Genomic DNA, 13,466 nt, shown 5'->3' with positions numbered 1-13,466 from the left:
GTCGCGACCAAGTGACTGGCAAAGAGTTGGTGGCACAAAATGTCACCAAGCATGTGATCAACTCGTCGCATTAACTGTTTGAGTCTCACCTCTGATCATCACAGTAGACCTCGTGACGCTGACATGATTTTGTCTCAGCTGGAATTTTTCATGATTATGTCAGTGACATTTTGCAGAACTGATCACAGTAAAAAAAAAGTCATTACATAGTGATTGACCAAGTGTTGGTCGCGCATGGAGCATGTATTGGACACACCAATCATTATGAGTATCACCTCTGATTATCACAAATGAGTACGTGACGCTGACATGGATTTTGTTTTAGTCAGATTTTTTTATGACATTGACAGTGACAGTTTTGCAGCACTGCACGTAATACATTTTCCTGTTTTTAACACCAGTTTCTGTTTCTTTTCTTCCCTAAAAAAACAGGCGAATTTAACTACTGGGGCGAAGAGGAAGTGCCACTGCCACCGACCAAGCTGGAAAATCAGCGCTACTTCTCGCTGCCCCGCCTGCCGTACAAGTACGACTCGCTCAACATTCAAACGACGGCTTACGCGCTGCTGACGTACGTGTCGCGGCAAGAGATACACGTCGATCCGATCGTGGCATGGTTGAACGCCCAGCGCCTGACCGACGGTGGCTGGGCCTCGAGTCAGGATACGGGCATGGCGATGAAGGCACTGACCGAGTACAGTACGCGCAATCGCGTTTCGAACGTGACGCAGCTCGCCATCAAGGTGGAGGCAACGTCCCTGCCCGGCGAAACGAAGCAGCTGTACATTACGCGCAAGAGCTTGGCTCAGCAGCAGTTTTTGGATGTAAGTGGTGGAGAATTCGATGGGGGATGATGATTAAAGAATTAATGATTTTCATAATGATTGTAACAGGTCCCTAATGCTTGGGGTACGGTGCGAGTGGAGGCAACCGGTGTCGGCTATGCCATCCTTCAGATGCACGTCCAGTACTCGGTCGATACGTACAAGTTCCAGACGCAACCGCCCGTGCCGGCCTTCGATCTGACCACGCGGACGATCTTCCACGGCAGGAATCAGTCGCACATTAGCGTACCGTCATCTGTCAGCGCTCGGTACAGTCAGCGGGTGCGCAATCTGCAGCGGGCTCGCTTCCAGGAGCGAAAGGTGCTCTTCTACTTCGACTATGTAAGTGTTTTGATGATCGTTTGTTCTTAGGGAAAGAATCTATATTAATTATTGTTATCTCTTTGTAGCTGGATAACGATTATGTTTGTGTGAACTTTACACTGGAACGATGGATGCCGGTAGCCAACATGTCACGCTACCTACCGATCCGTGTGTACGATTACTACGCGCCAGGTAAAAGAGCGATCACACCCCTTGGTAACAGCAAATGATCTCCCTTTATCTAACAACCGTTTATCTCATTCCAGAACGCTTCAATGAGACCATCTTCGATTCGCTGCAAACCTACCTGCTGAACATCTGCGAAGTGTGCGGCAGCTCGCAGTGCCCGTACTGCTCGATCTACAACATTGCCGTCCGCTTCCCGGGCTCGATCGTGCTGATGCTGCTGACCGGCATCGTGCTCGTGGCCCGCCACTACCGAATAGTCAATCCAAATGGGTGGATTTTCCTCAACGATTAATATCGCGATCGAAGAAGCGCAAACTGTGTAAATATACAAACAACAAACCTTTCCCCACTTTTGGATTCCTCCCTACGCTTCCGCCGGGGGAGAGGAATTGATTCCATTCAAGCAAAAAACAATCACAGAATATCGAATGAGCGAGAATCTCCTTATATCAATACTTGTTGCGTCCGTTTTTTTTTTTGCTAGTAGAGTAGTTATACGTTTTCTTTTTAAGCTAGTTTTTAGGGGTTAATAGACACACTTAACAACAGCACCATCCATCATCACCGTCCGGCAGCCATTCAAAGGACACAGATTTTTTGTTTTGAAATAGGAAAAAAACAGGATAATCCAAACTTGATCAATCACAATTTATACAACACCGTGTAGAGAAACAGAAACAAAAGTTTTGTTGCTATCTGCCCTAAGAAAATGTGGACAAAATAAGCAATTCTTTTTTTTACAAAGACTAGCAACGTAAGCTTTTTTGTGAACATGAAAGTAAGAATTTCACTGATTTAGCAGCTCCGTCTTTTCCCCCCCCTTGACTTATGTGTCTTATCGTTTTTTTTTTTGTTTTTTGTAGAAGGAACTCTAACGCGCTAATAGTTTCCGTTTAAATAGAATAAATTTAAGCTCACAACTTAAGAAATTGCGAAAGCGGAGAGAAGTCGGAAAGGAAGCTTTATTTCTTTTCTCAACTCTCTCCTTTCGTAAAAAAGCAAAACAAAAGAAGGCCGTCCATTTTGATTCTGGTCAACGTATCAATTCGTGTTCTTTTTTTTTAATATTAAATTTACTTATTTTTTTATATGTTTTTTCACTTCTTGTGCGCGAATGAACTTTTTTTTTATATAAAATATACCGTTTTGTTTTAAGTAGAGAGCCAGAGGAAATGCAAAAGTAGTTCGATGTAGTAAAACGAAACAAAAGTCGTTAAAAAAGGTACGCGCAAACCATTTTTAACGCAAAAGGAGAAAAAGAACGATAACACAATTTTGAAAAAAACAAAAAATACAATTTTTGCTAAAGAAAAACAGCTAACAACTATTTTCAAAAGTAACCGTTTGAAAATGAAAAGAAAATGCAATGGAAAGTAGAAGAGAAAATGCAGCTTTTTTGTGTAGTGAGAAGGAAAAGGAAATAAGCAAAGGAGGAGTATAACGAACGATACAAATTGTTAAGGTGCCTTAGAGCGTCGTCGTTTACCTTTTTACAAACCACCAACCATACACGGACCTCTCTCGTTAATTGAGCGACCTCCACACGCCATCATAACAAAACAATAGCAAGGAAGAAGATTGTGTGTGTGAGCCATTTTCTTACCACAAAAGTATTTTTTTTCCAGCTAATTTAAGAAGCGCGCCATCACTAAATAAGAGGAGCGAGAGAGAGAGAGAGAGAGGGTACATCATGTATTGGAATACACCGATCAGCTGAGAGAAGGTCCCGTGCGGGAGCTGTATTGAACGAAAACAGCCAATAGAAAGAAGAGGAAATGGATACAGAAAAATTGGAAATAAATAATGGAAGCAATGAAGATCATGTAAAATCAGAGTTTTTTTTATAATTTAAATGTTAAAAACTGATTTATTTTAGTAATTGTGGGGGCTGTCTGGTAACATTCACACTACGTGACCGATAATCTCCAACCAATTGAACGTTTGTTGGGCGAAGCAGCAGTAGTCCATGATAAAAGCGTAATTTCCATACCGACACTGCGCTTCTTCCATACCAAAGTGTTTGCCTCCGTTATGCCTCCGTACAATAAAAGCCACTCATTCTGAGGAGGCCGTTAGCCTCCGGTTGCTGGCTGCGCACATATAAAAATGGAGCCCTTGTGCTGTGTTCGTGTTTGTAAATATCCAAGGGCCAATTAACCGGCTGCCGCTGAGCAAACTAAATTACAACACCGCATGCATACGTGAGCAATCTAAGCGCGCTTGTGTTTACGGCCGCGCGGGCGCGTACCCAAGGCAAAAGGCGGTTTTATATGGCCCTGTTCGGTAGATCGGAGACCTGGGTGCGAAGAAAAAGACTGTTTGTGTCACTAAAATATTTCGCTTTTATTTTTCTTCCCCTTTTTCCTTACAGCACTATCTGCCTTAATCACTACTGTTCTCTACTGTTTGTTTGATTCGTGTTTATGTATCCCCAAATCCCGCAGCGTTTCTACACACCACATACACAATCTCTCTCTATTAGTACATTCGAAACGGTGTTCGAAGCGGACGAAGTATTATTATTATTAACTTAAATAGTAGTAGTTGTGCCTTTTGGGGGTTGTGGTTATGCTCCCATTTCGCTCGCCTAACTCTCACAACGGACTGATGGTGAGGCATACAATTGTGTGTCTTTTGATAAAAGCAAATAACTTATCTACTGAATTTTATGAACGTTTTGGCGACGCTTGGGCATATGTGTTCGGCACCGATGGAATATGTGGATGATGTTGCCCTAAACCTAATGCCTAATGGTAGGAAATTGCAAAAGCGCGAAAAATAAATATCTCTATCCCGTTTTTTTTATCTATTATTTTCTTTTAAAAATTGCATCTAAAACAACGAAAACTATCCCAAAAAAAAACAAAACAAATTTTAACAAACAGCTCTCTGTGCGCTCTATGTTCCCCTTTTGTGTGTGTCGGTCTCTGAGTGCGCCCGTTCCACTACCACTGCTCCTCCTACTCTATGTGCACGGTAACCTCCCCATTGCCGGCCGCCAGTCCCTCCTCTAGCAGCGTCCAGTTGCGCTGCAGCTCCTGCAACCGTCGGTAGGCACGCATCGATATGTTTAAGCTCGGCATTACCTCCTGCAGGCCCGGCTCGTTCAGGAAGCTCAGCCCGCACAGCCCAAAGTACGAGTGGAACGGGTCGGTGTAGGCCTGGGGCCACTTGGAAAACCCGCCGACCGTCGGGTCCTGCGTCGACAGCACGTAGTCCCGGTTGGCCTGGAAGCTGGTCAGCTCGAACGCGTGCAGTATCTTGAGCGTGGCCGCTATCCAGAACGAGTAGCACGTGTCGACCGGTTTGTTCGGCCGGCCCTGGAACCCGTCCTGCTGGCGAAACACCAGCCACCGGATGATCTTGTCCCGCGTGTCGGCCGAAAGGAGGTGCAGCTGGCCGCTCAGCTCCAGGGCCGCGATCGCACAAAACGTGGTGCCGCCGTGCGATTCCATCTCGTAGTGCTGGCTAATGCCGTAATCGTAGCGCTGGAAGGATCAAAAAGGAAATTTAGCATAAAATCGAATGAAAAGTGCCCCTCTTTCCAGTACGTACGATGCTTTTGAGGATGTAGTCGGCCATCTTTTTGCGATCGACACGGCCCCAATCGTTCAGCATGGCACAGATCGCCGCCGCACAGTACACGAACCGCATATCCTGTTCGCTGCCCTCGATCGTCGCACTGAAGCTACCGTCTTCCCGCTGCACCGCAGCCACACCCTCGATGATGGCCCGCCGATTGAGGCGCGACAGATCGTCCCCGAGCGCGACCAGCACAGCAATACCCGTGTACGTGATGGCGAGATGGCCCCACCGGTAGAGCTGCAGCCCGCAGGAGTCGGGCGTACCGATCACATCGAACGTGCTGGACCCCTGGATGCCACCGTACCCCCGTTCGCCCGGTTTCGGCACCACCTGCAGCTTGTAGATCCAGTTGCAAATGTCCTGCTGGAAGGTGTCGGTCAGCATGTGCAGCGAGTCCAGCACGTCCAGCCCGCTGACAGCAAAGAAGGCTATGGTTACTCTGTGAAACGGGAGGGAAGTTGATTAGTAATAACAAGAAGGAATGCTTAACGACTTTCGAGCCTTTCGTACCGAGTGGAATCGTGCGACGCCAATCGCCCCGGCAGTGTGTGTAGAAATCGTATAAAGTACTTGGCGTGTTTGCGGAACTCCACCTCCTCCCCTTCGATATTGTTGTCCATGATGAGGCTTAGATATCCACCCAGCTTCACGCTGTGCAATACCGGAAAGATTATGAAAACGCGGCTGTGGTTGTGTTTGATCGGCTGCACACGATTAGAAACGAAACGTGAGATTCGATCGCGGAAGATACGGTGTAAATGCGCAAAACAGCAAAAGCACACACGGGAGGAAAGGATGCTGTTGTCCGTGTATTATTACGTGGAGGAGGAGAAGGTTTCTTTAGACGAGGGATGAAAACAACACTCGGACACTCTCAACTTCGCGCACTCAACAGCACACACCCGTTCGCTTCATGCCGCTCCGGTGAAGGTCCCGCGGGAAGAAACCTGAGAAGTATCTGAGCTCGGCAGCGGGTTAAATAATAATAACGAAAGAACGTTTGTCCGACGACCGACGACGAGTCATTTCACTTTGCGTGTGTTTTGGCTGTTTTTCTTTTGATCTTTTTTTTTTTGCTGCTGCTGGTGCGCTTTTGACAGCTGATGTCAGCCTGCATCCCTTCAGGAACGTGTGCGCTGCGTGCGAGCTGTCATAACAATGTGCTGCCGTCGGCCTGCGATTTCATAACAACATTTTCCACCGACTGGAGCGAGTTCGAGAACAAAAGCAAATAATTTGTTAACTTTTGGCGAAATAAAGATAAAAAGCACCAAAATGCGATTAACAACGTTCCTCCAGAAGGTGGGTGATATGTCGAAAAAGTTCTCCAACTTTCCCGACTCGTACGTGAAGCGTTCGATGGAACAGGTAAGTGTGTGTGTAGACCGCGTTCGGCCGGTCCGATCCATCACCACGGAACAGCAACCATTCATTACCAATTCACTTGCCAGGTGTACTGGAAAACGCCCCGAGGCAAACCACAGTACCTGCCCCGCACGGTCGAGCGGCGAAAGTTCCGCTTCACCACGAACCGGCCCTGGACGGGCCAGTTCCGGCAGCAGAACATGCCGGGCACGATCCGGAAGAAGGTGTTCATCGAACCGATCGCCAACTGGAGCTTCTACCGGGGCGACCGGGTCGAGGTGCTGGTCGGCAAAGACAAGGGCAAGCAGGGCATCGTCAGCCAGGTGATCCAGGAGCGGAACTGGGTGATCGTCAGCGGGCTCAACTGCCATCTGCGCAAGGTGGCGGACGAGAAGGAGTACCCCGGCATTATGATCAAATCGGAGAGCCCTCTGCTCGTCACCAGCCAGGTGCAGCTGGTCGATCCGTCCGATCTGCAGGCGACGGCGATCGAGTGGCGCTACACGGAGGACGGCGAGAAGGTGCGGGTGTCTACCAGAACGGGGCGCATCATTCCGATACCGAAGGCGAACGAGGAAACGCACGACTACAAGACGAAGGGCACGTACATCGAGCGGGAGAAGGACACACCGGCGGACGTGGTGAAGGAGATCTCGTTCCAGCCCGCCCTGCGCACCTTCGAGATGGACATTATGGAGCGGCAGGGCATCGAGGAGACGCGCGTACCGCACAAAACGTACTGGTACTAGAGCTGGTTTAGATTTTTACCTTTATTTGTAGCAAAAGAAACACACTAAACAGAGAGAGAGAGAGTACAGTTATCGAGAACGATTATGCGCGGAGTGTATTCAATTTAATCTTGGCGATAGTACACTCGACGGCGATTCCGTTGGTTGGGTGCTTGCTTGATCCAGAGCAGGTTTTCGGTCACTTGACGGCAGTACCGGAGAAAGGCATGATACTTATAGTGCAGTGTGTGCGGGAACCGAACAATGCTTCGCAGTTTATAGTACAATTTACGCGTGGAGTTTGGTGTCTTGTACATCCAGCGCAAGAATAGTATAAGCAGCACCGGCCAGAGCACAAGATCGAGCGAATAGTACTCATACCAGCTTAAGTGTATCGCTTTCGATTTTAACCTCGGTGCACCCTTGTGCCGCGCCACGTACTCAATCCAGTACAGTGCCTCCTCCATCGGTTCCACCAGCCGGTCCCTGAAGAGGTGCGCTATTTCCTTCGCCCTCGCCCGATAGCTTTCCCGCTCAACCATACGCCTTACCATCGGCCCGAATGTATGCTCGCTAATGTTCTCAAAGCTCATCTTCTGCGCCATGCCCTCCCTAACGGCACGGTCCGCGTTGCGGTGCTGATCGCCAAAGAACGGCACAAAGAGTACCGGGACGCCGTGATGCATCGCCTCGAACGTGCCAAACTGGCCACCGTGCGAGATGAACAGTACCGTGTTCGGGTGGGCCAAAATATCGTTCTGCGGTGCCCACCGGCGTACCATCACGTTCGGCGGTATGTCCTCGGGCGGTATACGATCGTCCTCGAACTTCCACACCACCCGCTGCTCGAGCGCACCGAACGCGCGCAGTATCGCGGTACGCTTGGCCACCGGCATCAGCGCACTTTGCATGTACGCACCGAGCGAAAAGTAAATGACGCCGTGGCGCGCCCCATCCATAAACTCGGCCAGCTCGTGGGGCAGCGGTGCCGGCGGCCGGATGTGCGCACCGCCGATGTCCACCAGTCCGCGCATGGTGGGCCGCGGGTTGCTCAACACCGGATGGCTGTTGACCAGTATGACCGAGATGGACTGTTCCAGGTCGGATACGCGCGTCCCGAGGAAGTTGATGCCAAACGCACTCCACGCTATCCTGTCTTGACACCCAAGGTACCACCAGTAGCGCCAAAAGCGATCGTACAGCGAGAGCGCAAAGTTGTAGGCCCGCTCGTCGATGCTCATGCTGTCGGTGTAGGACAGTACCATGTGCGGCACGAACGACCACGGTGTCCGCAGGCCCATGATCTGGTCGAAAAAGTCCGAATAGCCGTACGTGCTGATGGTCACGATCGGTGCACTGTACTTGTTCGCAAACATGAGCCAACTTTCTTGGAAAAACTGCTCGGCGACGACGAGATCGAACGTGAGATCGGTACGCGCAATGAACTGGCGCACGTTCGCCGACTCCAGCCCGTACTCGCTGGTGTTGAGGCCAAGGTCCCAGTACATGTTCAGCTTGTCAAAGTCCGACGTTTGGCTTGCGTCGAACAAACCCTCCACTGGGACTGTATGAGGGGGGGGGGAGAAGAGAAAGAAAATGCCATTTGGGCATTATTTTTCTGCCCATTGCTTTCACGTACCTTACTTACATGTCTCCCGTATCGGGTACGGTGGATCGATCAGTACTTCATCGTAGTTCGGCAGCGGTTCACCGTACGGGAAGCTCGTAATGCACGTTACCTGGTGCTGCCGATCGGTCAGCTCGCGTATAAAGTGCTTCAGCATGAGCCAATGGCTCGGACCGGGAAAGGGGGCAAGAAACAGTATCCGGTACCCATCGGCACTGGACAGCAGTCCGCCGAGCAGGAACAAACAGCCGGCAAAAGTGATTCGCAGCCACATGGTTTGACTCTGTCGCTGCCTCCAGAGCAGCAGCTAAACTATCGATCGGTTATGTGGCGCGGTTATGCGTGCGGTGCTAGCACGGAACGCTCTCTTATCGCGTTTAATTGACTCAATAGGTTCAACTTTCAGCTGACTTTCGGTTAAGGAGGGGGTAAAGAGTTATGATTTATACTCTGATGTATGTTCTACAGCTCGTAGAACAATCTCACCCTCACGCAGAATAGAGAAGAAGCCATAAAATAGAAAGAAAGCTTGCCTTTTCCTGATAAGCAACCCGTAAACGCGAACAAAACTGCGAAGCGGAACCTTCAAATAATGTCGATCGTGGACACGGAACTGAACTTGTTGATTTTCGTAGCAATGAAGTGTTCTTATATTCTTTCTTGATTTCTATGTATTCGTAGAAGATGGTTCTACATATGCTCTCCGTTGATCGCTTGTTTATGTTCGTTTGCTCTTGAGTTTTAGTTCGGCATAGAGTTCCGAACTCATGACTTAAGATTTCTAAAGTTTAAAAATCGGAAGCATTGTGACGATCGCCTCCCGAACACGTATTACTTAAATTAATACAAAGTTAATTTAATAATACCATACCATGATGAAGAGTTTAGAGCCTGAGCAGAGGTTTTTTGTTGAACGATCGACTGGTACAACTCCAAACATGATGCAACATTGTTAGACGATTGCCGATTGGACTCTGAAGCACGCTTTGTCACATCTATTTTTAGGCCACACTTTTGATCCAGCCGACGTACGCTGAGATGCGCGTATGCACAAACAGCTGCTGCTGCGAGTTGCCGTAGCTTATTAGCCCGACCAAGTACTGGGTGGAGGAGTTGTCCGCCGCCCGTCGTTTGTACCAGACGAGCGGATCACCCGTCAGCGAGCGAGGATCGTCCGAGTCGACGTCCACGCACAGCTCGGCGGAGGACAGCTGGCGGACACCGTGCACTCCCAGGTACTCCTTGCAGTCGCTGTTGTACTTGGGATAGCTCGACACGAGCTGTGATTCTCCATTATCTGTGTAAAATGATGCAGATTGAATGAGTTATTGATCATCCACCCTGAAAACGAGAGCCTCAAAGGTTCGTCGCTTACCTATCACCATCCGGTATAGCAGGAACGGTGTGTGTGTTTCATTCTGATACAGGCAAATCGGATACTTCATTGCCGTTGGTACGATCTCCTTGTCCAACCGCACCAGCCCAATATCATTCAGCAGCGAGGTGGCGTTATAGTTCGGATGAATGATGACCTCGCGGATGCGTGCGATCACAGGATTGTTCCAGGTGTCGTTCGGATTCCCTGCGCCAACGTTCACCACCGTTGGAAGTGTGCCGGAACCGGACAGACAGTAGGCGGACAGTACCACCAGGCTGCGGCTGACCAGCGTACCGGGACAGTTCCATTCCGTTTGCCGTCCTTTTTCCCATCCAACGTAAACCTGCCCACCCCCACGCAAACGATTAAAATGCATTTAAAATCTTTCTTTGCTAAGTGGTAAGAGGATTGCAACTCCAATATTTACCATGTGATAGTAAGTACCGATCCTATCCTGCGGCCACCGCTGATACTCGCTGTGGAACGCTCTGTATCGGGTCTCGCACTCATCCAACTCACGTGCGCCCGCACTCGGGCGCGTTTCATTGCGCACGTACTCGTACGGGCAGCAGACGAGCGAACCATCCCTGCAGAGCCGTACGTTACGCTTTACCTGCGCATCGTACGCAATCTTCGGGCAGCGTTGCACCGGCGTACAAAGTCCTTCGCTGCCATCGGGCGCCTTACAGTGATCGTACTGATACAGATCACCGTTGATGAACAGTACCGAATCGTCCCGCTCTTTGTAGTTTGGCAGCAGGACCGAACGCATCCACTCGTGATGGTAACCCAAGCGGGTCGCAACCGCCGACCGTCCAAAGCCACAATCCTTGCCGAACAGATTCAGCGCGTAGATGTGCTCAAAGTGGCGCTCCATGCGCCAAACGCGACGCCACAGTGGGGCACCGATTTGCATCTGGCAGGATTCCGGCACCAGGAACGGTTTGTTGCCGAAGCACAGATGCTCTTGGGTGAGCCCATTGGCTAGCCCCTTTTGGTATTCGTCCGGGAAGGAACAGTTGGACAGTTGAAGGTCTGCCCTAGGGGCTAGTTGAACGATCTGTGGCTCTAGAGGGTGGAAGGATGGATGTAAAGCAGCTTAATAATTGATTATCTAAGACATGGCAAGTCATACAAGGTACTCACGGAACTCGGTAATAGGTGAGTCACCGTAGCTGAATTTGTTCAAATCCATCCGACCCTGCCCGGTGACGTAAAACCTTGGATCGGGTAGCTTGAACTCGCTCCAGATGCACGCAGGGACGAAGTCACGCGAAAACTCGTACCGATTCTTTAGCTTCAGCAGAGCAATATTGTTGTCGTACGAGTTCGGTCTGTACTGGGGATGGCGGTGCACCTTAACCACCTCGTTTCGCGTGCCGTTCTGATCGGCTATATGAGATGCAGTCATTCTGGAAAGCAAGAAGAAATATCACAACTTTTTCCTGATTGCTCCAAACAAAATGGCAAACTACCTTTGGACAGCGGCACAGTGGGCAAGCGTTACAACGGTGTCCTCATCGATGATTACACCGTAACAGTTGTCCGGTCCATTTGTACCCGCTGGGTAGTGGAGTTTGACCGTCTGTACCGATGAGATGATGTTCATGTGTGCCTTGGTAGAATCGAGTGACTCAAACGTAGCACTTTTGCCCATCACTACGTCATCCTCGTACTCTCGCAGGTGTACGTACCGTAATGCGCAAGCATACGGCTTAAAGCTCCACTCTAGAAAGAGTTTAAACAAGGAATGAGTGCGGATCCAAGCTTTTCGGAGTGATCTTACCCCTTATCAGCTCTCCCCGCTTTGCCAGCTCCGAACGTATCCAGGGAATGTAGGGTGACACCTTCATGTACACTCCGGGCGTCGACTGTCCGCAAACGCTGCCGAACGATGTGACGGCAATAATGAACGGTGTCATTTTCGCATTGGCAAGCAGCTTCATCTGCAGCGGACCACCAGAATCTCCCTACAAAATCAACCAAAGGTTAACAATATTGGCTTTAAGCCCTCCCTAATTCCCAGCCCGGATCACCTACCGGACAGGTGTCCATTTTGATGTCCCCTGCGCAGAGTTGATAGTCCTGCAAGCCCTGCCTCAAACCCCGATCACCCTTCCGGTATTGCTGATCGCAGGTGGACTTTGGGACAAGGCTGAGCGACACCTTGAGCAGTATTGGAGTTTTCGCTTGACCTGGGGGCCGCGGGAGGTTAATCCGATTAGAGATAACAGTTGGCGCGGTACGACCACCAGCGGCAGTACAACTTACCGAAGCCGGTTGATCCCCAGCCGGTAGCTTCCATCGAGGGGAAGGGAATCTCCTCATCGTTCCACAGACACCCAGGAGCCACGGTGTCGTGCAGGCTGGAATAATTATTAGCTTACATGCCGAAATGCCTTTGGTGAGCAGATACTATACTTACGTAACGTTCCTCTCCAGACGTAACAGTGCCAAATCGTGATACCGCGAGCTAAACCGGTGCTCCGGGTGGCGTATAATTTCGACAATCTTCAGCTGCTGCGCATACTTGTCGTCCGAGTCGTCGTCCAAGTTGATATCACCAAGGCGAACCACATCGGGAGCGGCGTTACTAAGGACAAATAGACAGCGTTAAGGTGTGAATGAAACATGATTCCTGCTCGTTGTTGTTTCTGTGGTGATGTGGAGCAGTAATCAACATACTTATCGTCTGCGGTACAATGAGCCGCCGTTAGGACATAGTTCTCCCAGATCAATGATCCACCACAGTTCCAGTCAATCTTGCCATTCTCCCCCGTCCAACCGACCGCCGCCATATGGGCAAACTCTCGCAGGTAGGCTGGCCTTCCGAAGGCAGGCAGCGGAAGTGGTCCCATGCCGAATTTGTAGTACCGCAGATGACAGTCTAGACGAGTGAAGAGTGTTTCAATGTCATATGGGCACGCTAATAGACAAAGTAAAGACCTTACCATCGATTGATTCCCGTTCGTTGGGCATGAAGATTTCATCCAGAGTCTTGTCTACTCCAGAGTTTACAGGCAGCAGTGATCCGTGTGCTTTGAACCGTACCAAAAATCGTTAGATAAAGGTAAACCTTTTCTATCTAACACTATTCTCACCTGTTCTGCTAATCAGCATCACCAACGTTAATGCCAAAAAGCAACGTGTGCTCGAAGACAGCGCCATCGCTTCTACACTCTCGAATCGAACCGGCCAGTGCGACTGTCGGTTACAAATTAACGCGTTGCGAACGGCAACAACGGTCGCTTAATCGCAGTAACCTTCTTTCCTCAAGCGAGATGAAACCGGTTTCAACGCATTGATATACAACGTAACGGCCGTTGGACGCCGGGGACGCTTCCAGGGGAAATCCACACCGCACAACATCATTAAAGAAATGAATCACGTTTTTGGGCGCCGCGATGTTTAGTGGCAACTACCTGATTTCTTGTTTGTTGAATGCG

At 49.7% G+C, this 13,466-nt stretch overlaps 5 protein-coding genes across 7 annotated transcripts in view; 2 read left to right on the top strand and 3 right to left on the bottom strand.

The window, feature by feature from the left end:
• The window catches only part of LOC120900871 (CD109 antigen), a 34,784-nt gene extending 31,630 nt beyond the window's left edge, over positions 1-3,154 (top strand). Inside the window, exons 6-9 of one of the 2 annotated variants that reach the window (XM_040308431.1) lie at positions 433-824; positions 894-1,166; positions 1,235-1,340; positions 1,415-3,154. In XM_040308431.1, the coding sequence (XP_040164365.1) occupies positions 433-824; positions 894-1,166; positions 1,235-1,340; positions 1,415-1,629 (986 nt within the window). In that variant the 3' untranslated portion in view covers positions 1,630-3,154. The remainder of the gene's footprint in view (positions 1-432; positions 825-893; positions 1,167-1,234; positions 1,341-1,414) is intronic. The other variant, XM_040308430.1, reaches the window with a different exon arrangement.
• A 507-nt stretch (positions 3,155-3,661) lies between these two features.
• On the bottom strand, positions 3,662-5,994 carry LOC120900874 (geranylgeranyl transferase type-1 subunit beta). 2 transcript variants are annotated; one of them, XM_040308436.1, is made up of 4 exons: positions 5,707-5,994; positions 5,433-5,626; positions 4,893-5,361; positions 3,662-4,825 (listed from the first exon to the last, which is right to left on the bottom strand). In XM_040308436.1, the coding sequence occupies exons 2-4, from the start codon at positions 5,540-5,542 to the stop codon at positions 4,298-4,300; spliced, it is 1,107 nt and encodes a 368-aa protein (XP_040164370.1). In that variant the 5' UTR covers positions 5,543-5,626; positions 5,707-5,994; the 3' UTR covers positions 3,662-4,297. The 2 variants fall into 2 exon arrangements, with proteins under 2 accessions (XP_040164370.1, XP_040164369.1); XM_040308435.1 differs by having other exon boundaries at positions 5,433-5,994.
• Positions 5,995-6,065: 71 nt separating this feature from the next.
• On the top strand, positions 6,066-7,119 carry LOC120900875 (probable 39S ribosomal protein L24, mitochondrial). The gene is made up of 2 exons (XM_040308437.1): positions 6,066-6,290; positions 6,374-7,119. Exons 1-2 carry the CDS (start codon positions 6,198-6,200, stop codon positions 7,034-7,036), a joined length of 756 nt encoding a protein of 251 aa, XP_040164371.1. The 5' UTR covers positions 6,066-6,197; the 3' UTR covers positions 7,037-7,119.
• On the bottom strand, positions 7,034-9,143 carry LOC120900873 (UDP-glucosyltransferase 2-like). The gene is made up of 2 exons (XM_040308434.1): positions 8,664-9,143; positions 7,034-8,579 (listed from the first exon to the last, which is right to left on the bottom strand). The coding sequence occupies exons 1-2, from the start codon at positions 8,914-8,916 to the stop codon at positions 7,141-7,143; spliced, it is 1,692 nt and encodes a 563-aa protein (XP_040164368.1). The 5' UTR covers positions 8,917-9,143; the 3' UTR covers positions 7,034-7,140.
• Positions 9,144-9,295: 152 nt separating this feature from the next.
• Positions 9,296-13,236, bottom strand: LOC120900872. Its single transcript, XM_040308433.1, has 12 exons — positions 13,122-13,236; positions 12,972-13,058; positions 12,706-12,907; positions 12,446-12,613; positions 12,292-12,386; positions 12,061-12,215; positions 11,807-11,990; positions 11,496-11,748; positions 11,167-11,432; positions 10,448-11,088; positions 10,018-10,363; positions 9,296-9,939 (listed from the first exon to the last, which is right to left on the bottom strand). The coding sequence occupies exons 1-12, from the start codon at positions 13,186-13,188 to the stop codon at positions 9,644-9,646; spliced, it is 2,760 nt and encodes a 919-aa protein (XP_040164367.1). The 5' UTR covers positions 13,189-13,236; the 3' UTR covers positions 9,296-9,643.
• Between the last annotated feature and the right edge of the window lie 230 nt (positions 13,237-13,466).

Source organism: Anopheles arabiensis, chromosome 3 (genome assembly GCF_016920715.1).
Source record: "Anopheles arabiensis isolate DONGOLA chromosome 3, AaraD3, whole genome shotgun sequence".
Taxonomy (NCBI): Eukaryota; Metazoa; Arthropoda; class Insecta; order Diptera; family Culicidae; genus Anopheles; species Anopheles arabiensis.
Note: the sequence above shows the minus strand (reverse complement) of the source record. Positions and strands in the feature narration are given on the sequence as shown.

Coding starts and splice junctions, on each gene's coding strand:
- LOC120900874 (XM_040308435.1), bottom strand. CDS start 5,542: ATGGACAACAATATCGAAGGGGAGGAGGTGGAGTTCCGCAAACACGCC. Junction 5,362..5,432: donor GCGTCGCACGATTCCACTCG/GTACGAAAGGCT, acceptor CCCGTTTCACAG/AGTAACCATAGCCTTCTTTG. Junction 4,826..4,892: donor ACTACATCCTCAAAAGCATC/GTACGTACTGGA, acceptor TGATCCTTCCAG/CGCTACGATTACGGCATTAG.
- LOC120900875 (XM_040308437.1), top strand. CDS start 6,198: ATGCGATTAACAACGTTCCTCCAGAAGGTGGGTGATATGTCGAAAAAG. Junction 6,291..6,373: donor TGAAGCGTTCGATGGAACAG/GTAAGTGTGTGT, acceptor TTCACTTGCCAG/GTGTACTGGAAAACGCCCCG.
- LOC120900873 (XM_040308434.1), bottom strand. CDS start 8,916: ATGTGGCTGCGAATCACTTTTGCCGGCTGTTTGTTCCTGCTCGGCGGA. Junction 8,580..8,663: donor GTACCCGATACGGGAGACAT/GTAAGTAAGGTA, acceptor CCCCTCATACAG/TCCCAGTGGAGGGTTTGTTC.
- LOC120900872 (XM_040308433.1), bottom strand. CDS start 13,188: ATGGCGCTGTCTTCGAGCACACGTTGCTTTTTGGCATTAACGTTGGTG. Junction 12,216..12,291: donor CTGGGGATCAACCGGCTTCG/GTAAGTTGTACT, acceptor CGCGGCCCCCAG/GTCAAGCGAAAACTCCAATA. Junction 9,940..10,017: donor GCTATACCGGATGGTGATAG/GTAAGCGACGAA, acceptor CATTTTACACAG/ATAATGGAGAATCACAGCTC.